Source organism: Pan paniscus, chromosome 23 (genome assembly GCF_029289425.2).
Source record: "Pan paniscus chromosome 23, NHGRI_mPanPan1-v2.0_pri, whole genome shotgun sequence".
Classification (NCBI taxonomy): Eukaryota; Metazoa; Chordata; class Mammalia; order Primates; family Hominidae; genus Pan; species Pan paniscus.
This window is the reverse complement of record NC_085927.1, coordinates 46980943-47006008: the sequence shown is the minus strand read 5'-3', so window position 1 is coordinate 47006008 and position 25066 is coordinate 46980943. Positions and strand designations below refer to the sequence as shown.

At 56.6% G+C, this 25066-nt stretch overlaps 1 protein-coding gene across 2 annotated transcripts; it reads left to right on the top strand.

Moving 5' to 3' along the window:
* IL2RB (interleukin 2 receptor subunit beta) lies at positions 1-24086 on the top strand. Of its 2 annotated transcripts, none has more exons than XM_003821552.6 (10): positions 1-92; positions 5726-5846; positions 6300-6414; positions 7396-7474; positions 10691-10796; positions 12164-12312; positions 13505-13670; positions 14456-14570; positions 17466-17550; positions 21075-24086. In XM_003821552.6, exons 2-10 carry the CDS (start codon positions 5759-5761, stop codon positions 21825-21827), a joined length of 1656 nt encoding a protein of 551 aa, XP_003821600.2. In that variant the 5' UTR covers positions 1-92; positions 5726-5758; the 3' UTR covers positions 21828-24086. The 2 variants fall into 2 exon arrangements, with proteins under 2 accessions (XP_003821600.2, XP_034804407.1); XM_034948516.4 differs by lacking the exon at positions 1-92 and adding an exon at positions 2901-3479.
* The last annotated feature ends 980 nt before the right edge of the window (positions 24087-25066 follow it).

Here is a 25066-nt window from a genome sequence, read left to right as displayed (position 1 = left end):
AGAGCTGAGCAGGGCCCTGGAGAGATGGCCACGGTCCCAGCACCGGGGAGGACTGGAGAGCGCGCGCTGCCACCGCCCCATGTCTCAGCCAGGTGATGTCCCCCTGCCTCCCTCCCGGCCCCTGTGGACCAGCCAGAGGGCTGGGAGTGAAAGTCACAGAGAAGACTTTCAGCTCTGACTCAGTTCCCCCAGCAGTTTCTGCCTGAACTCCCATCCCCCAACTTGATCTTAGAATTCCCCTAGGGAGGGGGTGGGCCCAGCTCTCATGGCTCCCGGCTGGAGGAAAAAGCGGTCCCCAGTCCCAGGTCAGCTCTCCTTCCCAACCCATTCAGGGGAGGCTGGGGACTGCTGTAGGATGAGGGGCTTCCCTGGGCCCTGTGTGCTGGGCCCCCAACCCGGAGAGGTGGAGAAGGGATGGGTGGATAGCCTGGGTGCCCGGAGAGGGTACGGGATATGGGGTGGGACAGGCGGGAGCCCCCTCCTGACCTCTGTGGAGTGGGGCCCATATACCGGGGGAGGCAGCCCTGTGTTGCGTGCTCATCAGGAGGCTTGTGGAGTAAGTGGGGACAGAAGGGTCCCCTTGGAGAGCCATCTATGAAGTGAAGTTGCTGCGAGGCCTCTGGGAGCCCCAGGCTGGAGGCAGAGCCCTGGGTTTGAGTCTGGGTTTGTCCCTCCCTTGGCTGCATGACTGGACGGGTCAGAAGCATCTCCAGACATTGGGGATGGGACCCTATCTTTGGGGCTGCCTGGAGCTCATGCTCTCTCCTCTCCTGGGGGCCGAAGCCTCCCACTCTTAACTGTGTTTGTAGCACCTCGGGGGAGGGAGGTGGAGTGAGGAGCTGAGCTATCCCCAAGGGTCCCCTTCCTTCCCCCACAGCCAGGGTCCCGCACCCAGCTGGAGAAGCCCCTGAAGTTAAATAGCAAGAGACAAGCACTGTGTATGGGAGCAGGGGGGTAGCAGGTGGAAGTGGCCAGAGAGGACGAGGGGACATAGGCCCCACTGAGTTCAGAGGTCAGGTTGGATGCACCATGGGCTCCCGAGCTCCTGCTTTACCACCCTGCCCCAGCCACCATGTACCCCTGATGGCAGCAGGGGCCCCGAACTGCACCTGACCAGGTTCAAATCCCAGCTCTATGCCCTTCTCGCCTGGGTGAGAGGTTGACCCGTTTCTTAGTCTCCTCATTTGGCAAAAAGGAGGCATACTAGAGCCTCCTCATGGGGCTGTAGCGAGGGCTAAAAGCTGAACTACCCCCGAGCGCTCAGGGCAGGCAGTGTATGCAGAGAGAGAGCAGGCACCAGTCCCTGTCCCCAGCAGCATCTCTGAAAATCAGATGGCTGGGGTCAGCCGCTCCAGGCTTCAGTTCTGGCATGGATCAAATGGGGCAGCAAGACCCACCTTGCAGGGCTGTGGTGGGGACGTAGGCATCCGTGGGTGTGACCAGTTTCAGAGTCATGAACGACAGGGCACGTGTGGGTGTGCCTGAGGACCCAGGAGGGGGTGCTCAAGCTCGAGGTCCTGGGCTCCACTTGCTGTCACCCGAGGCTGGGCTTCTCCTCACTGTGCAACCTTAAGTGGGTTCCTTGGCCTCCCTGAGGCACAGCTTCCCCGTTGCAGAATGAGGGTGCAGCCTCAGTGACTGCCAGGCGCTCCCTCAGCTCTGTGCCCCTCTGGCACCCCCACACCATCCTCCCGTGGACTCTGCCCTCTCTGAGCATCGCTGCACCTCTGAGCTCCAGGCGGCGGGAAGCAGACTCCAGATGGCGCTTTCTCCTCCTGCCTGGCTGCCTCTAGGCTGGGCCTGTGGTTTGCCCCTAACCTTCCTTTGACCTTGCACCCCTTTGTCCCCCAGCACCTTCCTCACACACTGGGGTTCTCTGCAGTTCCTGTCCTGGGCATGGGGTCATCCTGAGGCTGGGCCCGACCTGGGGTGACACCCACACAAAACATTGATGGTCCCCTTGCCCCAGGGCCAGGTTGGCATGATTGAGCGTGAAGGGGCACAGGGGCTATGGGAGTCCCCTGGTTGGGCTATGCACTCTTTGGGGTCCCAACCCTGTGCCCTCTGCTATTGGGGGATCCCAAGAAAGAGGTGAGCAGCCCCCACCCTGGGGAGCTCACCCTCCTGTGGAGACGGTGGGCCAGGCAAAGGGGAGCCCATGGTACCCCGAATAAGCACCTGCCAGTCTGTCTGTGAGCTGCTGGGTCCTGACTCCCAGGACAGAGAGGGTGGCAGCCTTACCTCTGGGACCACTGTTACCTCTGGGACCAGTGTCTGGCAGGGTGGGACAGCATGAGAGAGTGAGCCTGGAGCCCTAGCTCCACCTCTTACTGTATATATGACCCTGGGCAAGTTAGGGACTTGGAGCCTTAGTTTCCTCATCTGTAGAATGGGATAATAAAGCCGTTGGGCAGCTTAGACGAGCTGGCATATGTGAGGCACTTGGCCCCAGGCCTAGCATAGAGTATGTGCTCAGTACGCAGAACGAGTATTATTAGTTCACCAGTGCATATTTACCGTCGTGTGAGCTGTCGTGGTGGGAAGATGCGTCTGGGGAGTTCCAGGAGGGGAGGATCCCTGCCTGGGCACTGGGCAGTCTGCCCTGACTCAGATTCCAGAAAGGCCTCTTATCCACTGCATGACCTTAGGCAACACACTTCACCTCTGTGTGCCTCCGTTTCCTCATTGGAAAATGGGGATAATAAGAGTATCCCCGCCAGAGGCCCTGATTGCTGCATTTAAAGAGTTTTAAATGGAGCCTGGCTTACAGTAACCTGTCAGCTGATGGTTTTGGTGTGATTAAGGGGGTGGCAGAGCAGCGTGGAGGTGGGTTCTGATCCCAGCTCTGTGCTGGGCTCCTGATGTAACCTTCAGCAAGTCTTTCCCACTTCGGGACCTCAGTGTTCTCAAATGTAGAACAAGTGACTGTGCTTGCTCAGAGAGTCTTTGCAGCTTTGACAATGCGTGGGCCTCTGACTCTCACTCCTGTGACATCTGCCTTCGGAGATGGAACCCATGGCTCTTGGGGCCAGGGCGTGGGTCCCTGCTCCATGCTGGCTCTGATGTAAGCCACGAGACAATCCAGGGCCACCTAAAGAGCTCTGCTTTTTTTTTGCCATACTGAGGCCTCTGACCACACTCATTCATTTCACTACATTTATTGAGCACCGACTGTGTGCCCGGCCCTGTGCTCAGCAGTCCCTGGAGCGAGTGTGCTGGTGGGCCAGCCCCTGGTCAACGCCGGCCCTGCTGCTGCCAGCCTAGAGGGAGGAGCAAGGCGCTCAGAAGAGGAAGCCCTCACCCTCCATCACGGAAATCAGGGAAGGCTTCATGGAAAAAGGCATGAGGGCCCGTTTGAAATGGGCTTGAAGGATGGCAGGATCTGTAGGGGACCCAGGGAAAGGATAGACTTGGGAAGGACCTTTGGAGGGTGAGTGTCGGTTTCCTGGTCACCTGGAGCCACTGGCTTGTGCAGGCAGGTAGGTGCGGTGTGTGTGTGCTTTGGCCTGGGTACATGCACCTGCTCCTGTGAGGGCAGGGTCTGGAAGGGTGGGCTGACCTCATTCCGGTCCCAGAAAGCCTCGAAAATGGGAATTTAGGCTTTGATTGCAACAGGGCCACTGCAGGTTCCTGGGCAGGGATGTGGGTGGTTGGAGGCGGGCTTCAGGGAAGGCAGGTGAGAGCCTGCAGATGGGGTGGTGCCATTGTCTGGGCTGGAACGGCACGAGGCTGGCCTGGTGAGGGTGGGGAAGAGACAACAAGTAGTCATTGGAGTGTCCGGCTGTCTGAGGAGTGTCCTGACTGGCTAGGTATGGGGGCAAAGGTCACCTGGAATAGGAAGGGTACAGTTGTCCCAGAACTGAAAGTCAGACAGGAGAAGAGCTGGGGATGAGCTGGGTTTTTGCCGGGTCCAGGAGCATCCCCTGTGAGGGGGTCCTGCAGACCATCGGGAGGGACGTGGAGGCTTGGGGCTGAGCTGGAGAAAGACCCTTGGAAGCTGAGGTCTGGAGCCAGTGAGAGGCTCAAGAGAGAGAAGGGAAGGGGAGTGAGAGCTCGAGTTCGGAGCTGCTGGAGAAGGGGGAACAGCGGGGGAAAAGCCCAACGCTCAGGAGCCTTGGAAGCTCTCGAGATGGAAGAGCAGGAGGGAGGGAAGGATGCTCCACCTCCTCCACATCTCTTGACTCACCTGCTCCTCTCCTCTCTCCCCCTGCCCCTCTGACTGAGGCTACCCTCATCTTTCCCTGGAAGCTCCCTCCTCATCTCCCTGCCTCCCCCTTTGCCTGCTCCAAACACCTCTCCTGGAAGCAGTCCCCTTATCTTCCCGAAGTGACCATGTGCTCACTTTCTCATTCCCCTCCGCACACCCAGCCCCTGCAGAGGGTGGGGGCAGCTACTTTTCTTTCCCATTTCCACTGCGACAGTTGTGGTCTTGCCTCACGGGAGCTTCCACGGTTGGCTAGAGGTTCCCTGAGAAGCAAGGCTTTGTCTCAAAAATAAATAAATAAATAAATAAAGCACTGGCCAGTGGCCAGTGCATAATAGGCGCTCCGGGAAAACTTTTGAGCCTCCCTCTGACAGGGCTGGCTTAGAGATTTCATGTCTCTTTCCTCCCTGGGGTATAATCTGGGTGACCAACCTGGCCCTGCCTCCAGGGAGCTTCCAGGCAGGTAGGGGAGTACGAGCGTGGACAAGGTTCTCCGTAAAGGCTACTGCAGCCCTCTGTGCCTCAGTTTCCCCTGTCCTCTAGGGCTCTTCAGTGTTGGGGTCAGAGCTCCTATCTGCTTTTCTGCTTTTCCGAGTTCACGTCCTGATGCCTTCACACCATTGCCTCAACTCCCTCGAGGGACAGTGAGGGGCAGAGGCAGGGGCTAGCCTCAGAGCCCTCTGGAAGCCCCTCTACCTGCTGACTTTAGCTCTGTCTATATTTATTCCATCACTTGTTTGTTCAAGAATTTTTTTTGGCCAGATGCCTACTATGTGCCAGGCACTGTTCTAGGAATTGTGGACCTAGCAATGAACAAAACACAAAAATACCTGTCCTTAGTGAGCTTACGTGACTCTGTGTGTGTTTGTGAAGAGAGATAGAGGAAAACATGAATCAGTCAATAAACGATGAATAAATAATGCTATGATGAAAATGTAGGGGGGTGGTGAGTAACAAAGGGTGCTTCTTTTATTTTTTTCTTTGAGACAGAGTCTTACTCTATCGTCCAGGCTGGAGTGCAGTGGCGCCATCTCGGTTCACTGCGAACTCCACCTCCAGGTTCAAGCAATTCTCCTGTCTTAGACTCCCGAGTAGCTGGGACTACAGGCACCCACCACCTTGCCCGGCTAATTTTTGTATTTTTAGTAGAGACAGGGTTTCACCATGTTGGTCAGGCTGGTCTCAAACTCCTGACCTCAGGTGATTCGTCTGCCTCGACCTCCCAAAGTGCTGGGATTACAGGCATGAGCCACACGCCTGGCCACGACGGGTGCTTCTTTATGTAGTCTAGTCAAAGAAGACCTCTCAAAGGAGGCTGCAGTTGAGCAGAAACTTGAAGGAAGGGTATGAGCATGTGTGGGGTGGTGGGATTAGCAGGTGCAAAGGCCCTGGGGCTGGACTGAGCTGGCACTGAGGAGTGCAGACCATGCACACTGAGGGGGCGGGCCCAGCCTGCCTCTAGGGGCAGCGAGGCCTGGGATGTGTATTTACGTGTGCTCTCTCTTTCTCCTCTCCCACCAGGGCTTCCTTCCTCGGCTCCACCCTGTGGATGTAATGGCGGCCCCTGCTCTGTCCTGGCGTCTGCCCCTCCTCATCCTCCTCTTGCCCCTGGCTACCCCTTGGGCATCTGCAACGGTGAATGGTAAGGACCCTGACATCTGAACAGTTCCGCTTTCCCTACGGAGAGATGGCTAAGGCCCTGCTAAAGCCTATTCCCAGAAGGGGACGGGGCCAGAGACCAGGTGTCCACCTCCCGCCTCACCCTCTGTCCTGGACCCCTGCCCTGGCATGCATGCATGAATGCGCGCACACACAAACACACACACACACACACACACACACACACGCCTCTCCAAGCCACAGGCTTGTGCTACTTTCTGTCCCTGCCTTGCCTTAGTTTGCCTGTAGGAACTTGCAGGCTCTGGAGCTCCATTTCCTCCTCTCTGAAGTGGGTCCATGAATCCCTTCTCTGCTTGCCAGAGTTACCCACCTCCTCCTCTGGCAGGTGTGGGTGCCAGGTGCAGGGGCAGTGGGCGTGTCTTGGGGGGGCTGTGGGCACCTACAGTCAGCACTCACACCTCATCTTGCCCGGCAGGCACCTCCCAGTTCACATGCTTCTACAACTCGAGAGCCAACATCTCCTGTGTCTGGAGCCAAGATGGGGCTCTGCAGGACACTTCCTGCCAAGTCCATGCCTGGCCGGACAGACGGTGAGTCCACGGGCCACACTGCAGAATCTTAGGATGGTGGGATCTCACATTCTGGATCCTATGCATTGGACTCCAAGGAGTCAACGTTTACAGAATCTTGGACTAATGGGACCCACAGACTCTTTGAATCACAGGAGTTGGGGCCCAGGCCTGGAATCAAGGGATCATTTAAGAGAATTTGGAAGTCAGCTATTTAGACTTCTAGAACCTGGGTGGAGTCCAGGCTGCAGTGGAGGGGCTGGGGATGAACTGGACAGGGTAGTTTGGGGACACTGAGCTGCAAGCCTGCTATGCCAAGGCTGCACTCCACTCTAGAGGCAAGCAGAGAGGAAGTGGAGAGAAAGGAGGGTCCCCAAGCTTTTTGGATAAGCTCGGATTTTGAGAGACCCTGTAGGCAGCTGTGGGGACAGGGAACCTGGGAGTGGTTGGGGTGCCTGGTGGATGGGAGAGAGATGTCACTGTGATGTAAACATCCAGGTGTCCAGTGAGTGAGGGACTGACCCCAGGTAGGCTTGATGGGGTCAGGGAGAAGAGGAAGACCACAGATAGGGTGTGGGGTGGGGGAAAATGGGGAGGGAGATGGAGGGGCAAGGCAGGTTCGGGCCCTGGCTTCTGGGTGGGTGGCGATTCCACATGGCTCTGAAGGCCTAATTAAGGATCTATCTTCATCCTAAGCCTCATGGAGCTTTGGAGGGCTCTAGGTGGGGAGGACTGCCTGTCTTGAAGTGGTTTGTGTTTCTAGATCACTCCAGCTGCCGTGGGACCAGGCTGGGATGAGGGAGCAGGACAAGGTGCCCATGAGGGAGGAATGCCATGGAGGCAGTGGGGGAGGCAGTGCCCCTCACAGTGGTTGGCACAGGGGCCCCAGCCTGGCCTTGCTGCCTGGTGCCATCCTGGCAGCAGAGAGATCTGAGAAGAGTCCCTTGGGCCAGCTGTGTGGGTCCTTCCTGTTCTTCTAAAGAGGGTCTTTTGCCATGAAAGGCGGTGGAACCAAACCTGTGAGCTGCTCCCCGTGAGTCAAGCATCCTGGGCCTGCAACCTGATCCTCGGAGCCCCAGATGTGAGTAGCCCACCCAGGGAGAGAGTGCAGGGAGAGGGTGGTCTCCCAGCTCCGGGCTGCGATCTCAGGGTGGGCCGGATGCCAGGGGAAGAGCTGAGGCCCAATTGCTGGGGCTGTGGCTAAGCAGGATGCCCAGGGCTGAGCAGGAGGCAGAGAAAAACAGGTGACACCCCAGGGAGTGGACTCAGGCCTGCCCCAGGGCCGACGGACCCTCTGTATGTGAGGCATCTGCCATTCTGCCTCTGCTCCTGCTGTCTCCCCTGCGCTTTGTGGGTCCTGTGACACTTGTGTTCCTTATCAAGTAAGACAGCACTCCAGTAACTGTAATGACCACACCCAGCTCTTCCCGGGGTCTTGGCAGTGCAGTGCAGTGTGGGGGGTGAAGGGTGTAGACTCTGGAGCTGGATGCTCCAGCCCTGGCTCACCAGCTGGGTGACATTGGGCAACCCCTGTGCCCCAGTCTCCCCTTCTGTAAAATGGGCATAATAATGGCACCTACCTTGTTGGGTCAAGGCCCAACAAGGGCCTTGTTTTTCAGGCCCTCCCCAGCCTGAAGGTGGGACCTCACCAGGGACCTGCCTCCTTCTGCCCAGGCTGCTCGGGCCAAGGGGCACCTGCAGGCCAGTGCCAAGCTGTCCCCTGCACCCCCGTGGCTTCCCATCCCCCTGTGCTCATTGGTGCCTAAAGTCCAGAGGGGGCCGAGGCAGCTGGGGCCAGTGAGTCAGTGCTGCCTCGAGCGTGCCAGGCTGTGGTAGTGCCTGGGCTTGGTCCTGCTCTGAGATTGGAGTGGGCACTGGAGCAGGAGGAGGCCAGAGAGTGGGAGCAGACACCCCTGAGCTTGCGGGGGCAGTAGAGATGCCTGGGTCCTGGCTTGGGCAGCTGCAGCTGCCCCAGGAGAGCTCCTGGCTACCTCGGAAGGGGCAGGGGTCCCGCTTGTCCCCGACTCACACTGGATCCATGGAGTGCGTAGCCCCGACTGTGCCTCCAGGATCAGATTGGGTGCCAGAAGCAGGGGAGAGGCCAAGCAGTGGGAACAGACAGCTCCGAGCCTGCGGAGGCAAGGGGGGACATTCCCAGTCCCTGAGAGTGCAGGGATGCCTGGGTCCACAGCCACAACTTGGGTAGCTGCAGCTGTGCCCGGGAGGGTGGGTCTCCTGCGTGCTCTCTGCTTGCAAGGTCACCTGGAGGCTTGGGTTTGGACCAGGGCCCCCGAGAGTGCAGGGACACCTGGCTCTGTGGCCGTGACTTGGGTGGCTGCAGCTTCACCCAGGAGAGCGGGGCTCTTGCCTGATCCCAGCCCCCAACAGCACCAGGAGGCCTGGGTCCACAGCCAAGACTTAGGCAGCTGCAGCCCTGCCTGGGAGGGCAGGGCTCCTACCTGCTCCGTGGAGCAGGAGACCCCAGCTACGCCTCCCTGCTGCAGCCAGAGTTTTAGCAGCGGCCACTCCGGATGGGCAGCTGCCGCCTTCACCTACAGCCCCATGGGTCAACATCAGCACTGTCCCCTTCTTACCAATGAAGACACTGAGGCTCAGAGAGGTATGGTCCCTGCCCAAGGTCACACAGCCAGGAAGTACACAGCTGGGATTGAACCCAGGCCTGCGGGCTCCCAGTTCAGGCTTCTCACCGTTGCATTAGGCTGCCTCTTGCAGGGCATATGGCCATGTCCATATGAGTGTACATCAAATTATTGTCTGTCAAAGCCTCCTGGGCAGCAGCGGGCTCCAGGGACACCCGGACCACATCTTCCAACCATGATCAGGTTATATGTCTTCTTGAGGGGCAGGAGAGTGTGAAGATGGAGTCACACAGTGTAGCTGATAAAATCACAGCCTCTGGAACCAGATGCTGTTCCCCTTGCAGGGAGCTCTGTCGGTGGCCTGGTTTCTGATCCTGGCTCCACCATTTCTTAGCTGTGTGACCTCAGGCAAGTCCCTAAGGCTCTCTGTGCTTCAGTCTCCTCAGCTATAAAATGGAAATAGTGACAGTGCCTGTACCCAAGGGAGTTGAGAGAATTAAATGAGACAATATATGTAAAGTGCTCTCAAGAGTGCCCGGCACAGTGTGAGTGATCACGCGAATGTATGATTGGCAATATTTTTATAACAATAATAGTAATAATAATAATAATAATAATAATAATAATAATAATGAGACTACTATCATCGGGGAAAACCTAGCCCCCATAGCAGCTATAAGAAGGCTAGGACAGGGTCTATAGGGTGGAGAGGAACTGGCCAGTTTGGGGAATTCCAACCATCAGGTTTAAGGTTTGCTCATAGTGGGTCTTATGCAGACCAGAGGGACTGTGTCCAAGGTCCTGGCCCTGAAATCAGCATCCTGGACCCCAGATCCTAAGAGGCCTGCACTAGAGCTTCCTCCCGCAGGGCTGCCGGGCTGTAGGGTTGGCACCTGCACAGTGGGAGGATGCCTTAAGCTGCTCACTCGGCAGCCCTCTGTCAGGCATGACAAGCCAGGACTCGGAGATGCAGTCACCCTGTAGGGGGACACACAGGGCCTGGGTTTAAACCTGGGCTCCCCTGCTGTTCATCTGCATGACCTGGCGCAGGTTCCTTGACCAGCCCAAGCCTCAGGCTTCCCACCCATACCATGGGATGGATGCTGTGTGCATTGAGGGGCTAAGGCATCTGAGCAGTGACTGCTCATAGGAAAATGCTCAATACCTGGCCATTTTCTTCCAGAAAATTCAAGGCGTAGGGATGGGGAGAGATAGGGGAGGGGAGGGCCTTTCACACTAAAAAATGTTAAACAGGTATAGTTCCAGAACTGTACCTTTGTGGGGGCTTACCAGCTTGCATGCCTCCCGTAACAGGGAGCTCATTCCCTCTCAAGGTAGCTCACTTCATTTTAGATCAAGTGTTGGTAAACTACCTTGACCCACAGGCCATATCCAGCCCACTGCCTGTGTTTCTAAATAAAGTTTTACTGGAACATGGCCCTGATATTCATTTACATGTTGCCTATGTCTGCTTCATACTACAGTGGCGGAGTTGAGTCATCGTGACAGAGACCGTGTGGCCCCGTAAAGCCAAAAATAGTTACTATGTGGCCTTTTACAGAAAACGTTTGCTGCCCCTGCCTTGGGTGGCGGGGCATATGGAGAGGCTGCCATCCTGCCCGGGTCATCCCGGTGGCCTCCCCCTTCCCCTGCCCCCAGCTGCTAGAAGTTTCACCCCTGCCCTTCTTCCCTTGCAGTCTCAGAAACTGACCGCAGTGGACATCGTCACCCTGAGGGTGCTGTGCCGTGAGGGGGTGCGATGGAGGGTGATGGCCATCCAGGACTTCAAGCCCTTTGAGAACCGTGAGTGAGGAAGCCAGGGTGGGGCTGGGGCAGGGCTGGGCACCTCCTTCCTTCCACCTCCTCTGGGATCTTCCCTGCTCCAGCCTCTCTCCCCCGCAGCTTCCACACCCACATCTGACCACCTCACCGCCCGCTGTTCTCGGGATGACGTCCTGGCTCCTTCCTCTGGCATTCAAGGCCGCTCAGGATCCAGCCCTGGGCCTCCTCCCTGGCACTCCTCCTCTTGAGGCCTATATTTCTGCTACAGCCAAAGGCCAGCTCTCCAAACCCACCTTGCCTATCCCTGCCTCTGAGCCCTTGCACATGCCAATCCCACTGCCTGGAAGGCCCTTTACACCTGGAAAATTCCCACTCACGTTTCGAGGCTTAGTTGAGAGTCACTTCCTCCAGGAGGCCTTCCTAGACTCCCCTAGCCCTTGGTACCTCCTCTTTCTGGGAATGTATGTCCTGGGTTGTTACTGCCTGATTGTAGGTCTGTCTCTTTCACTGGGCTGTGAGCACCCTGAAGGCAGAGTCTCTGCCACCCCTGTGTCTCCTTGCCACGCACCCAGCACTAGGTCTCATCAGGACAGTGGTCTGGGAAGGTTTGTTTAATGCCTGAGCGACTGCCTGCTGACCTTGGGGGCCATCTCCAGGGAAGCAGTGGGGTGGAAAGTGAGAGTCAGGCCTGAACTGGATGTGATCTGACTGGCAGACCATCGAAACTTTCTGAGCCTGAGTTTTGGGGAGAATCGGAGTCACCTACCTACCAGGCTTGTAAGGCATCTTTGAACTGAGACACAGAAACTGCTTACCATGTAGTCAGCACTCAGCATCTGCTTATCACTTATGTGGTTCTATAGAGTCTTAGAAGTATAGAAACTGAGATTCATTTAACTTCAGCATCACAGTGTTATAATCATCACACTTAAAATAAATGAGATGATCCATGGAAAGCTCTCAGGTCAATTATAAGTGCAGAGAAAAGCTGCCATGACTCATTCATCCAGCAGCTACTGAATCAAGTGCCAGGTAATCTTCCAGGCACCAAGGACACAGCAGACAACCAAGTCCCTGCCCTCAAGGAGCTCACAGTCTGCTGGGGGAGGCAGAAAATGAGTAAAGAAACCAAACCATATATTTCGTAGGTCAGGTGATGATAAGCACTGGGAATAAAAGTGAAACAGGCAAGGGGGATGCAGAGTGGTGAGTGGTCAGGGAAGGCTTCTCTGAAGAGGTGAAGGAGGCAGCGAGGGAGCGGGTCCTGGGGCTTTGGGTCGGGGGGGTAGGGGAGGTGGTAGCATGTGCCAGGAGGGAGGAGTGGCAGGTACAAAGTGGGAGGTGGAGGTCATGGCTGACTGCTCTCCCGTACCCCCTCTTGTCTCCAGTTCGCCTGATGGCCCCCATCTCCCTCCAAGTTGTCCACGTGGAGACCCACAGATGCAACATAAGCTGGGAAATCTCCCAAGCCTCTCACTACTTTGAAAGGCACCTGGAGTTCGAGGCCCGGACGCTGTCCCCAGGCCATACCTGGGAGGTGAGAATGTGGCTCAGTCCCCACCTGCCCTGGTTCCTCCTTCCTGTCCTGGTCCATGTCCTGTCCCTTTTTCATTGTGTCGAGGTCCCTTCAGCCCCAGGTGGATGGTGGGTGGCTGAGTCCAGTGCTCTTTCTGCACTGCCTGGGGCTGCCTCCCCGACTTCCACGTCCTTATCTAGCCCCCTTAACCCTGGGGATCCGGCTGGCAGCAGGTTCCAGGCTGACACCAGGGAAAGAATCAGAAAGCCAGGAGACAGGCAGCTGCCCAGCCCCATGGGCTTTCAGAGGCCAGGGAAGCCACCCCTCCACGTGTCAAAGCCCATCTGCTCCACATCCGTGCGGGCCTGTTGCTTATTCATTCACTTACACTCATTTCTTCATTCACTCAACTGCTCACTCAACAAATATTTGCTGAGCACCTACTATGCGCTGGATGATGGGGAGAGAGCGGAGGGTGAGCTCAGCAAACTTCCACTCTCAGGAATCTCAGACTGGGGCAGGGCAGGCAGGCAGTCAGTCAGCAGATGTAGCGACAGGGTCTGGGATAGTGAGGCACCCGGATAGTGATAAGTTCCATCAAGAAAACCCAACGGGGCAAGGAATTTGACAGTGACTGGCACAGGCTACTTCAGACTCAGGTGACCAGGGAAGGCCCCTTGGACACCTGGGTGTCCAGAAGGAGCTGACCTGCAAAGATCTGGGGAGAAGTTTTACAAAATTAGAAAGACCTGCCACGGCAAAGGCAGGATGCTGCTATGTGTCTGGGGAGCAGGAGGAGGCAAAAAGAGTGACCCAGGGTGGGAGAGGTGTGCGGAGACGTCCCACTTTCTGGTCCTGTGGAGACTAGACTGCAGCGGGGCATGGATGGGAACCAGAGACCAGCTGCAGGCTTGGGAGAGGGCGGCAGCTCAGGCCTGGGGTGAGTGCAGCGGGGAGAGAGGGGGATGGTTCTGGAATGGCTGTGGAGGTGGAACCAGGTTCTGGAGGTGGAACCAGCTGATTAGCTGATGACTTGGGCTTTAGGGGATGACCCTGGGGTTTGAGGCCCCAGCAACTGGGTAGTGAGGGAGCTTTGGGTGGCAAGGAAGTGGGGGTGCAGCTGGCGGGGGTTGACGGGGGTGCTGTGGTGCTCAGCCTCCTGGCCCTGCCATGGGAGGTGAGGTGGGCGCTGAAAGTCCTGTCTCTGACCCAGGAGGCCCCCCTGCTGACTCTCAAGCAGAAGCAGGAATGGATCTGCCTGGAGACGCTCACCCCAGACACCCAGTATGAGTTTCAGGTGCGGGTCAAGCCTCTGCAAGGCGAGTTCACGACCTGGAGCCCCTGGAGCCAGCCCCTGGCCTTCAGGACAAAGCCTGCAGGTACTGGTGGGCGGCAAGGGTGGGAGGGGTCTCAGGCAGGAGGGGGCGGCTGGGGGAGGAGCTGCTCCATTCTCTCCCTGCCTGGGGTGAGGGTACAGCAGTCAGCTCCATCCCTCACTTGCTGTAACCCTGCAGGGGGCTCGCTTTTCAGACAGGAACAGGGGTTCAGTGAGGGGACGGGGCTTGCCATGGGCCTTGTGAGTTGGGGAGGGGTCGAAAGGCTGTTTTCACTTTTCTCCACCCTGAAATCTCCAACTCCTGGTTTCTTCTGGGGCTGGGGGTGGCTGCTTTCACCTCTCGGCCTGATCTGTGAAATGGGTACAGTGACCGCGAGGCAGAGCTGCTGTGAGGAAGGCATGTGATGTCCCGGCAGCCTGGCCCTCAGCAGGTCTGCTGGGCGCCTGTCCCTCATCGCATCACAGTTTGAGTTCAAGCCCAAGCAAGACCTGGGGTCCCCTAAGTGGTGCTTGGAGGGAGGTAGAGAGAGGGGTGCAGCCAGCTGGAGCCCAGGCTGCTGTGGGGGTGGTGGGGGGCTGTAGGCTCACCAGGGGGGCCCATGGGATCTGTCTGGAGCTGGAGGAGCTCTTAGAATGCCACCGTGTCATTTCTTTTTAGCATGAAATCTGGCTTCCCAGAGGATGGGCTTAGCAGAACCCTGTCCCCAGCCCCCCAGACGCAGGCCTGCGTGGCAGGGCCCTGGATGGGGGTGTTGGGGTGACCGACCCAGGGTGAGTGAGGGCACTTCTCTAACCCCTCTCCTTGCTGTTTCTCCCACCCCTGGGCAGCCCTTGGGAAGGACACCATTCCGTGGCTCGGCCACCTCCTCGTGGGCCTCAGCGGGGCTTTTGGCTTCATCATCTTAGTGTACTTGCTGATCAACTGCAGGAACACCGGGCCATGGTAAGAAGGTTCTCCTCCCCTTCCTTCATGCTCCCACCCCTCCAATGTGCACACACATACGTACATGCACATGCACACACATGCACACACACGTACATGCACATGCACACACATGCACACAAGCACACATACACACACACACACACACTTACATGCACACATGCCACCTTGCCAGGTCAGATTCTGGACCGAACCCCCTGCTCTGATACACCCGTGCTTTGTCTACCCTCCAAAGAGTCCTCCCTGTCCAAAACCTGGCCTTTCCCTGTGTCGCATCCCCACAGGGGGACCCTGTGGAACCAACCCGAGGGGAAGGTGGGAGGTGCAGCCCTCCAGGGAGAGCCCCGGGACCCTGTCCAGAACACTGCTCTCAGGACTGGGGATGCCCGTGTGCACATGTCAGCTGTCTCTGTGTCTGGGTCCCCGCCGGTCCATCTAGGTCTGTCATTCGCTTATTCCCATATTCACTGAGTATGAGCTGCATGCCAGGTACAGCTCAAAGAGCTGGGAACACAGTGGCAGGCCGCATGCATGCGCCCCAGCTCCAGGCAGCTCACGGCCCAGTGGGGGAAGGCAGACAATCATGCAGGTGTGTAATGACACACCGGGATCAGGATGGCAGAGGAGGATGTCGACGTATTGCCATTCCTTAGGATCCATGGAAACCAGTTCCAGGACCCTCCCTACCCCCTACAGATACCAAAGCTGGTGGATACTCAAGTCTCTGATTTTTATTTTATTTTATTTATTTATTTTTTGTGAGACAGAGTCTCACTCTGTCACCTAGGCTGGAGTACAGTGGCGCAATCTCGACTCACTGCAACCTCCACCTCCAGGGTTCAAGCGATTCTCCTGCGTCATCCTCCCAAGTAGCTGGGACTACAGGCACACGCCACCGTGCTCTGCTAAGTTTTTGTATTTTTAGTGCAGACGGGGTTTCACCATGTTGGCCAAGCTGGTTTCAAACTCCTGACCTCAGGTGATCCACTCGCCTTGGCCTCCCAAAATGCTAAGATTACAGGTGTGAACCCCCACGCCCGGCCTCAAGTCCCTGATTTAACGCAGCAGAGTATTTGCGTGTAACCTACACACACCCTCCCAGAGACTTTAGGTCATCTCCTAGATTACTTATAATACCTAATACTATGTAAATGCTATGTAAATAGTTGCTATGCTGTATTTTAAAAATTTGTATTATTTTTTATTGTTGTATTGCTATGAGGGTTTTTTTTTCCTGAATATTTTTGATCAGAGATTGGCTGAATCTGTGAGTGCAGAACCCACGGATCCTGAGTGCTGACTGTATCAGGAGCAGAAAACAGGGAGGGGAACCTTGGCTGGGGCATGGCCAGGGCTGGTTTCCCTGAGGAAGGGATGATTCTGTTGAAATCTGTAGCAGGAGCCCATGGGGGGTGTGGAGGGGATGGGGAGAGTGTCCCAGGCAGAGGAAACAGCATGTGCAAAGGCCCTGGGCAGGGAGGAGGGAAGAAACTTCCAGGAACAGAGTGCAGGGGCACTGGTGTGGCTGGAGACAGAAGTGGGTGGGGCAGGAGGCTGAACTTGAGCCTGGGCATGTGGCGGCAGTGACGCTTCCTGGGGCCTCAGGCCGTGGTGAGGACCTGGGCCGTGTGCCGAGCAGTCATGGAGGGTTTCCCCAGAAGTGGGACAGGATCCACTTTGCCCTCTGTAGCCCTGGCTGCTGTGTGGAGTGCGGCCTGGTGGAGGGCAAAGCGGTGAGGAGGTGACACTTCTGACCAGGGGTTGTGGCCCCCTGATGAGAGCCCTGCTTCTCCCAAGAGGTTTGCAAAGCGTGCCTAGCTGTGTCACCTCACTCGACTTTCCCCAGCACTGGGAAGATGGTGAGTCAGGGGCTACCATTGCCTTTTAACTGATGCCAGGACTGGCCAGAGAAGTCAGCTGACTTGCCCAAGGTCACATAGCCAGTTAGGAGTGAGTGCCGCTCTCCTGACCCTCGTCCTGGAGCAGTGGTTCTCGGCAGTGTTCGGAGCCCCGTTTCCTCTTTCCTCCCAAGAAGACAAGCATTCCTCCACCCACCCGTCCCCTCCGCCCACAGCTCCCTGCAGGCCTTCAGGGAAACCATGTCCCTGTAGAGGGAGAGGTCCTCTCCCAGGCATGGGTTCGGTGGCCTCCAGACTGCCCTCCTCCTTGTCTTTCTTGCGCCCCTGCAGTCCTTTCTCCACCATGTCATTCTCCTGTTTAACGCTCTTCAGAGGCCGCTCACTGCGCTGCAGTACACCCTGGCCCTTGAGGGCCTCCACCAGCTGTGTGGAACCTTTGGGCAAATCAAAAATGGTGCCTCTCTCTTCAGGGCAATGTACACAGCTTCCAGGCACTCAGCTTAGCAAGCAGAACATGGGCTGGAATTCAGCCTCACTCACCACCACCTTTCCCACTCCCTGCCCAAGCCTAATGCCCTTGGGCAGTGTACAACCTGAACCACCATCCATGGCAGCCCTGACAAGAAAGCCCATCTCCTCTCCCTCCTCCTGGTTCATTCCACTTTTTCTAGCCATCTCCATCCCTGACCACTCTGGCTTGTGTGTTAACCCCCATTGACCCCCACCTCCCCGTCTTGTGTAGCACTGTGCTCTCTGTCTCCACAGAATGAATGGTGATGTTGCAACATGCTTTGTGTCCATCTCCCCATGAGAATGTCAGCTCCTTGAGAGCAGGGACCTCCTTTGTTGGCCATTCTTGTCTCCCCAGTGCCCAACACAGCGTCCTCCCACAGTGAACACTTAGTATCGGCGGAATAAATACATAAGTAAATGTGGTGTGGCTCCGTGCCCGGCATCCAGAGCTGTGGCGCTGATGGCATAACACCATGGTCCTTCCCTTTCTCACCCTCCTCCTTCCCTCCTCTCCTCTGTCCAGGCTGAAGAAGGTCCTGAAGTGTCACACCCCAGACCCCTCGAAGTTCTTTTCCCAGCTGAGCTCAGAGCATGGAGGAGACGTCCAGGTAGGAGGCCGGGGCGGGGAGACAGAGGTGGGCAGGGGTGTGAGTGGGATGAGGGGGTGGCAGGTTAGTAGCTAATTTTGTGTTTCGTGAGAGGAGACAAAACGCCGAAGTGAGCAGCCTCCGGGGTGGGCATGGGTCTCTTCTCCAGCTCTGGCACTTTCCATCTGAGCCAGACTGCCTGGGTTCTAATCCCAGCTCCACCACATTCTGGCTGTGTGACCTTGGGCCTATAGAGCCTCCCTGGGCCTCAGTTTCCCCACCTGTTAGATGAGGAGAAAAACAGTGTTACTATGTGTCCTGCCCTGAGTACATTGCCTGGCATGCAGTTAGTGTTCAAAAGAACCCTATCAGGCTGGGTGCAGTGGTTCATGCCTGTAATCCCAGCACTTTGGGAGGCTGTGGCAGGTAGATCACGAGGTCAGGAGTTCGAGACCAGCCTGACCAACATGGTGAAACCCTGTCTCTACTAAAAATACAAAAATTAGCCGGGCTGGTGGCGCATGCCTGTAATCCCAGCTACTCAGGAGGCTGAGACAGGGGAATCGCTTGAACCCAGGAGGCGGAGGTTACAGTGAGCTGAGATGGCACCACTGCACTCCAGCCTGGGCGACAGAGTGAGACTCCATCTCAAAAAAAAAAAAAAGTACCCTATCTGGTATTACCGTTGCCGGTGTGCTGAACGAACAGGACCTGCCAGCACAAGCTCTCTCCACCCCACTGTCTGTGCAGACATGCTCTGTGCTTCTCCTGTCCCTGCTCAAAATTCCTGAGCAGGCTCCATAACTTAGCATGGATACTAACAAGTCTTCCCGTCACTTTGAGTCACAAAACACCGATTCATTTTTAAAGTGCCGGCCCGCAGATCAGTAATGCTCTAAACTCCATCTCAGATTCCGTCGTCTCCTCTTCCCCAGCCCATGCCCCCTTCAGGCAGGAAGCTTCAAGAATGAAGGGGGGACATGGGGGGTACTTTTTACCACCCTAGCCCCACTCTAGGCTCCCAAGATTGGGGGGTGGGGATGAGGTAGGGGCAGAGGGAGGTCAAGAAGAGTGGCGGAGGAGGAAAGCCATGCCGGACCAGAGCTGTCATGACCTGGCTTTGGAGTTCTCTATCAGGGCTGATCAAGGGCCCCTTCTGGAACTCCTTGGAAAACTCCCAAGATGAGAATATCTTAGTTGCAGTGCTTTTATTTATTTATTTATTTATTTTTTGAGACGGAGTCTTGCTGTGTTGTCCAGGCTAGAGTGCAATGGCACGACCTCAGCTCACTGCAAACTCTGCCTCCTGGGTTCAACCGATGCTCCTGCCTCAGTCTCCCGAGTAGCTGGGACTACAGGCACACACCACCACACTTGGCTAATTCTTGTACTTTTAATAGAGACGGGGTTTTGCCATGTTGGCCAGGCTGGTCTTGAACTCCTGATCTCAGGTGATCTGCCCACCTCGGCCTCCCAAAGTGCTGGGATTACAGGCGTGCGCCACCGTGCCTGGCCATTAGTTGCAGTACTCTTAATGTGCGGGAATGTATTTCCTTAAAATTCTTCCCTCAGCCTTGAGGGTAGCAAGATTCCCATCTATAAAGGTATTCAAGCAAGCCATGGTTGCCTATGTGTCAGAAGCATAGAGATTCTCCCATTGAACTGGTTGGAGGCTGCGGTAGATTAGCTGCATGCTCAGATACCTTCCAGCTTCAAGTCCTGATTCTATGAGCCTACAACATCGTGAGGTGGGAGCTGCAAACCATTCCAGCTTCCCATGAGGGTATCCTTGGGTCTAGTGTGTGGAGCGGGGTCCTGAGGAAGAAGGCATGATGTGGCTGGGGGTTGGGGATGGCAAAGCAGGCCCCACCTTTTCTGCATCTGGGTGAGAGACCTACCCCTCCACCCTAGGACCCACAGGGGCCACAAGGCCCACCCCCACTTCCCAGGGGATCGTGGAATGTGTGTGCGAGTGTGGGAGTATGTGTGAGGGGCATGAGTGTCTCCTGAAGCCCCTTTCAGGGCATTGTGGGCAGAGGCTCAGGCCCAGGAAGTAGCTGGCCACAGGCAGTGGGCCCCTGGCTCACCGGCACTGGCCACAGGCCTGGCCGCTCCCTCTCTGGCTGCACACGCGGGGCTGCTGTCTGGCCCCGCCCTTGCCCTGGGTATCATGAATCTCACCCGACCAGTGCTTCTTCCTCTCTGCCCAGCCAGCGACCCTCTTTGCCATCCTCAGTTTATCCTTTCTGCCTCTCTCAGCCTTTTCTTTTGTGACATAACTCCTGGTTGCGGAAAGGGGACGGATTTAATTGAGTGGTGTGTGCACGTGTGCATGCATGTAAGCGTGTGTGTGTGTGTCTGCGGAGCAGCTGGCTCAGCCTCAGGGACTCTCCCTGGAGAGGAGAACTGGGCATTTGTTGCTGGTTCATTAATTCATCTGAAATAGATCCATGAGACCCGCCATGCTGGGCACAGAGGCCTGGGGAGCCCATTGGGCCTGGCCCCTGTGCTTAGGGGGCCATAGTCCAGCTGCTGAGGGTTCCCGGGACAGAGGGTTGTCAGGGCTCCCAAACTCACCCACCCGAGGCCCCTGCCACACCACCAGGAGGGCCTGCTGTCCCCCACTCTGCTGTGCAGTCTGTGTCTTACCCGTTTTGGGTGTTTACATCTCCATTTGCTTACCTGATGTCTCCCTGGTGACCTGATGGGTGACAGCAAGGAAGTCAGGAGAGACGTGGCTAACTGTTGTGGAAACTGAGGCCCAGAGAGGTGCAGGGGCCCGCCCAGGGTCACACAGTTAGTGAGTGCCAGGGCCAGGGCTAGAACCCGGGTCTTCCCACTCCTTGCCAGGGCTCTCTGGAATCCCAAGCAACTGAGAAGTGCTCTGATGGGCACTTTCCTCTCTCTGGGGATGGGAGGCGGAGGCGGAGGGGGTGGGGGTGGGGACTGCAGGGAACTGGGGGAAAGGTGAATCAGGAAACCATCAGCTCCCCCAAGAGACGTTCCCACCACAGTGTAAGCGGAGACCCTGGGTCCCAGCTCTGCCGCCTGCTGGTCTGTGATCGGGGCCAGGGCATGTCCCTTCTCTGGGCATCTGTAGGGTGAACAGGCTGTGCTCTCAGTGCCCTCTGCTTTGGCATGGGTGGATCGATTCCCACACTTGTGCTAGTGCCCACTAGACAGTCTGAGGATTCTCTCCTTTCCTGGGTTCCCAGCATCTAGAACAGTGCCAGGCTCATAGCAGGTGTCCAATAAATAGTCACTCTTGAGCAATCAAACATTCCTGGGCACTACTGGGAGCCAGGCAGGCCTGTGCTGGGCTGTGGGTCAGGCAGTCTCCCTGGGCTGGTGGCCCAGAGGGCCCCCAAGCCAGTGGGTGGGTTGGGGGAGTGCGGGGCTATAATCAGGGAGGGCTTCCTGGATGGGGCAGCCCTGGGCCAACTGCTTCAGGAGGAGGAGGAGTTAGGAGCTGTTGAGAGTCCAGAGGAAGGGGTGGAGGGTGAAGGAAGCCCCCACTCACCCACCCCTGGCCTTTCTCCCACCAGAAGTGGCTCTCTTCGCCCTTCCCCTCATCGTCCTTCAGCCCTGGCGGCCTGGCACCTGAGATCTCGCCACTAGAAGTGCTGGAGAGGGACAAGGTGACGCAGCTGCTCCTGCAGCAGGACAAGGTGCCTGAGCCCGCCTCCTTAAGCAGCAACCACTCGCTGACCAGCTGCTTCACCAACCAGGGTTACTTCTTCTTCCACCTCCCGGATGCCTTGGAGATAGAGGCCTGCCAGGTGTACTTTACTTACGACCCCTACGCAGAGGAAGACGCTGATGAGGGTGTGGCCGGGGCACCCACAGGGTCTTCCCCCCAACCCCTGCAGCCTCTGTCAGGGGAGGATGACACCTACTGCACCTTCCCCTCCAGGGATGGCCTGCTGCTCTTCTCCCCCAGTCTCCTCGGTGGCCCCAGCCCCCCAAGCACTGCCCCTGGGGGCAGCGGGGCCGGTGAAGAGAGGATGCCCCCTTCTTTGCAAGAAAGAGTCCCCAGAGACTGGGACCCCCAGCCCCTGGGGCCTCCCACCCCAGGAGTCCCAGACCTGGTGGATTTTCAGCCACCCCCTGAGCTGGTGCTGCGAGAGGCTGGGGAGGAGGTCCCTGACGCTGGCCCCAGGGAGGGGGTCAGTTTCCCCTGGTCCAGGCCTCCTGGGCAGGGGGAGTTCAGGGCCCTTAATGCTCGCCTGCCCCTGAACACTGATGCCTACTTGTCCCTCCAAGAACTCCAGGGTCAGGACCCAACTCACTTGGTGTAGACAGATGGCCAGGGTGGGAGGCAGGCAGCTGCCTGCTCTGCGCCGAGCCTGAGAAGGACCCTGTTGAGGGTCCTCAGTCCACTGCTGAGGACACTCAGTGTCCAGTTGCAGCTGGACTTCTCCACCCAGATGGCCCCCACCCAGTCCTGCACACTTGGTCCATCCATTTCCAAACCTCCACTGCTGCTCCCGGGTCCTGCTGCCCGAGCCAGGAACTGTGTGTGTTGCAGGGGGGCAGTAACTCCCCAACTCCCTCGTTAATCACAGGGTCCCACGAATTTAGGCTCAGAAGCATCGCTCCTCTCCAGCCCTGCAGCTATTCACCAATATCAGTCCTCGCGGCTCTCCAGGGCTCCTTGCCCTGACCTCTTCCCTGGGTTTTCTGCCCCAGCCTCCTCCTCCCCTCCCCTCCCCCTCCACAGGGCAGCCTGAGTGTGCTTTCCAAAACCCAAATATGGCCACGCTCCCCCTCGGTTCAAAACCTTGCACAGGTCCCACTGCCCTCAGCCCCACTTCTCAGCCTGGTACTTGTACCTCCGGTGTCGTGTGGGGACATCCCCTTCTGCAATCCTCCCTACCGTCCTCCTGAGCCACTCAGAGCTCCCTCACACCCCCTCTGTTGCACATGCTATTCCCTGGGGCTGCTGTGCCCTCCCCCTCATCTAGGTGACAAACTTCCCTGACTCTTCAAGTGCCGGTTTTGCTTCTCCTGGAGGGAAGCACTGCCTCCCTTAATCTGCCAGAAACTTCTAGCGTCAGTGCTGGAGGGAGAAGCTGTCAGGGACCCAGGGCGCCTGGAGAAAGAGGCCCTGTTACTATTCCTTTGGGATCTCTGAGGCCTCAGAGTGCTTGGCTGCTGTATCCTTAATGCTGGGGCCCAAGTAAGGGCACAGATCCCCCCACAAAGTGGATGCCTGCTGCATCTTCCCACAGTGGCTTCACAGACCCACAAGAGAAGCTGATGGCGAGTGAACCCTGGAGTCCGAGGCCCAGGCAGCAGCCCCGCCTAGTGGTGGGCCCTGATGCTGCCAGGCCTGGGACCTCCCACTGCCCCCTCCACTGGAGGGGTCTCCTCTGCAGCTCAGGGGCTGGCACACTGGCCTCCAGAAGGGCAGCTCCATAGGGCAGGGCCTCATTATCTTTTCACTGCCCCAGACACAGTGCCCAACACCCCGTCGTATACCCTGGATGAATGAATTAATTACCTGGCACCACCTCGTCTGGGCTCCCTGCGCCTGACATTCACACAGAGAGGCAGAGTCCCGTGCCCATTAGGTCTGGCATGCCCCCTCCTGCAAAGGGCTCAACCCCCTACCCCAACCCCTCCACGTATCTTTCCTAGGCAGATCACGTTGCAATGGCTCAAACAACCTTCCACCCCAGCAGGACAGTGACCCCAGTCCCAGCTAACTCTGACCTGGGAGCCCTCAGGCACCTGCACTTACAGGCCTTGCTCACAGCTGATTGGGCACCTGACCACACGCCCCCACAGGCTCTGACCAGCAGCCTATGAGGGGGTTTGGCACCAAGCTCTGTCCAGTCAGGTAGGCTGGGCCTGAACTAGCCAATCAGATCAACTCTGTCTTGGGCGTTTGAACTCAGGGAGGGAGGCCCTTGGGAGCAGGTGCTTGTGGACAAGGCTCCACAAGCGTTGAGGCTTGGAAAGGTAGACAAGCGTTGAGCCACTAAGCAGAGGACCTTGGGTTCCCAATACAAAAATACCTACTGCTGAGAGGGCTGCTGACCATTTGGTCAGGATTCCTGTTGCCTTTATATCCAAAATAAACTCCCCTTTCTTGAGGTTGTCTGAGTCTTGGGTCTATGCCTTGAAAAAAGCTGAATTATTGGACAGTCTCACCTCCTGCCATAGGGTCCTGAATGTTTCAGACCACAAGGGGCTCCACACCTTTGCTGTGTGTTCTGGGGCAACCTACTAATCCTCTCTGCAAGTCGGTCTCCTTATCCCCCCAAATGGAAATTGTATTTGCCTTCTCCACTTTGGGAGGCTCCCACTTCTTGGGAGGGTTGCATTTTTTAAGTCTTAATCATTTGTGACATATGTATCTATACATCCGTATCTTTTAATGATCCGTGTGTACCATCTTTGTGATTATTTCCTTAATATTTTTTCTTTAAGTCAGTTCATTTTCGTTGAAATACATTTATTTAAAGAAAAATCTTTGTTACTCTGTAAATGAAAAAACCCATTTTCGCTATAAATAAAAGGTAACTGTACAAAATAAGTACAATGCAACAAAATAGTGTTGATATTCATTGCCTGCGGTAAACCTGTTGTCTCTTAAAGGGGAAATGAGAAGCTGCTGGGGAGCTGTCGAAGACATCCCAGGGCCAAATGCAAACTTCCTCCTTGAGAGAAAGGAAAAGGATTGTAAAGGGAATATCTTTTTCACTAATAGGAGTCAGGACTGTCTGTCTTATTCTGTGTCCAGGTATCAGCTCAAGGCCATATCCCACAAGTCTATGCCTGGGGAAATATTGCACTTGATGACGAATCTCTCTCTCTCTCTCTCTCTCTCTCTCTCTCTCTGTCTCTCTGTCTCTCTCTCTCTCTCTCTCTCCCCCTCTCCCTCTCTATCCCCCTCCCTCCAGATAGGTAGATAGATGATAGATAGATAGTGTCCTGATAAAAGTTGGACCAGACCAGGGATGGCAATTCCTGGCATTCATAAAGCCACACTCATGGCAGACATTACTAATCAATTGCACCCATGCACGGCAGACATTTCTAATTGAACACAGCTCTCCTCCTGCAGAGCCTGGGTGCAGCTTCGGATTCTGCAATGCTGCGCTATAGGCAGCCCCCAGTTGGTCACAGCTGATAGCTGATGACATCTCTGGACCGCATAATTCCTCAGGTTCCTAACACAAAAGGAGCTCTTAGGATTCCCAACTCCGATTTCCCAGGCAGGGAAAACTGAAGCTGAGAGGATGGAGACTGGAAAGCTGAGAGGGACCTGTGAGAGGCAAGCCCAGGGAGCCCAGCTGTCCCCACCATGTCTGGTGAGAGACTTGAGCTGGCAGGGAGCAGAGTCAGGGTCACCTTATACCGGGTGCAGATGAAGGGATGGGCCAGCGGTCACTGTGTGTCATGCCCAGTGTGGATCCGAGTGTGGATCTTGGGAGAGGAGACAAAGAGGAAGCAGCTGGCGGCAGGGGTGGTGGTCAGATTGCAGGAGGGGCCTGGGTCAGATTCAGGAGACGGGAGCGGCACCAGCTGG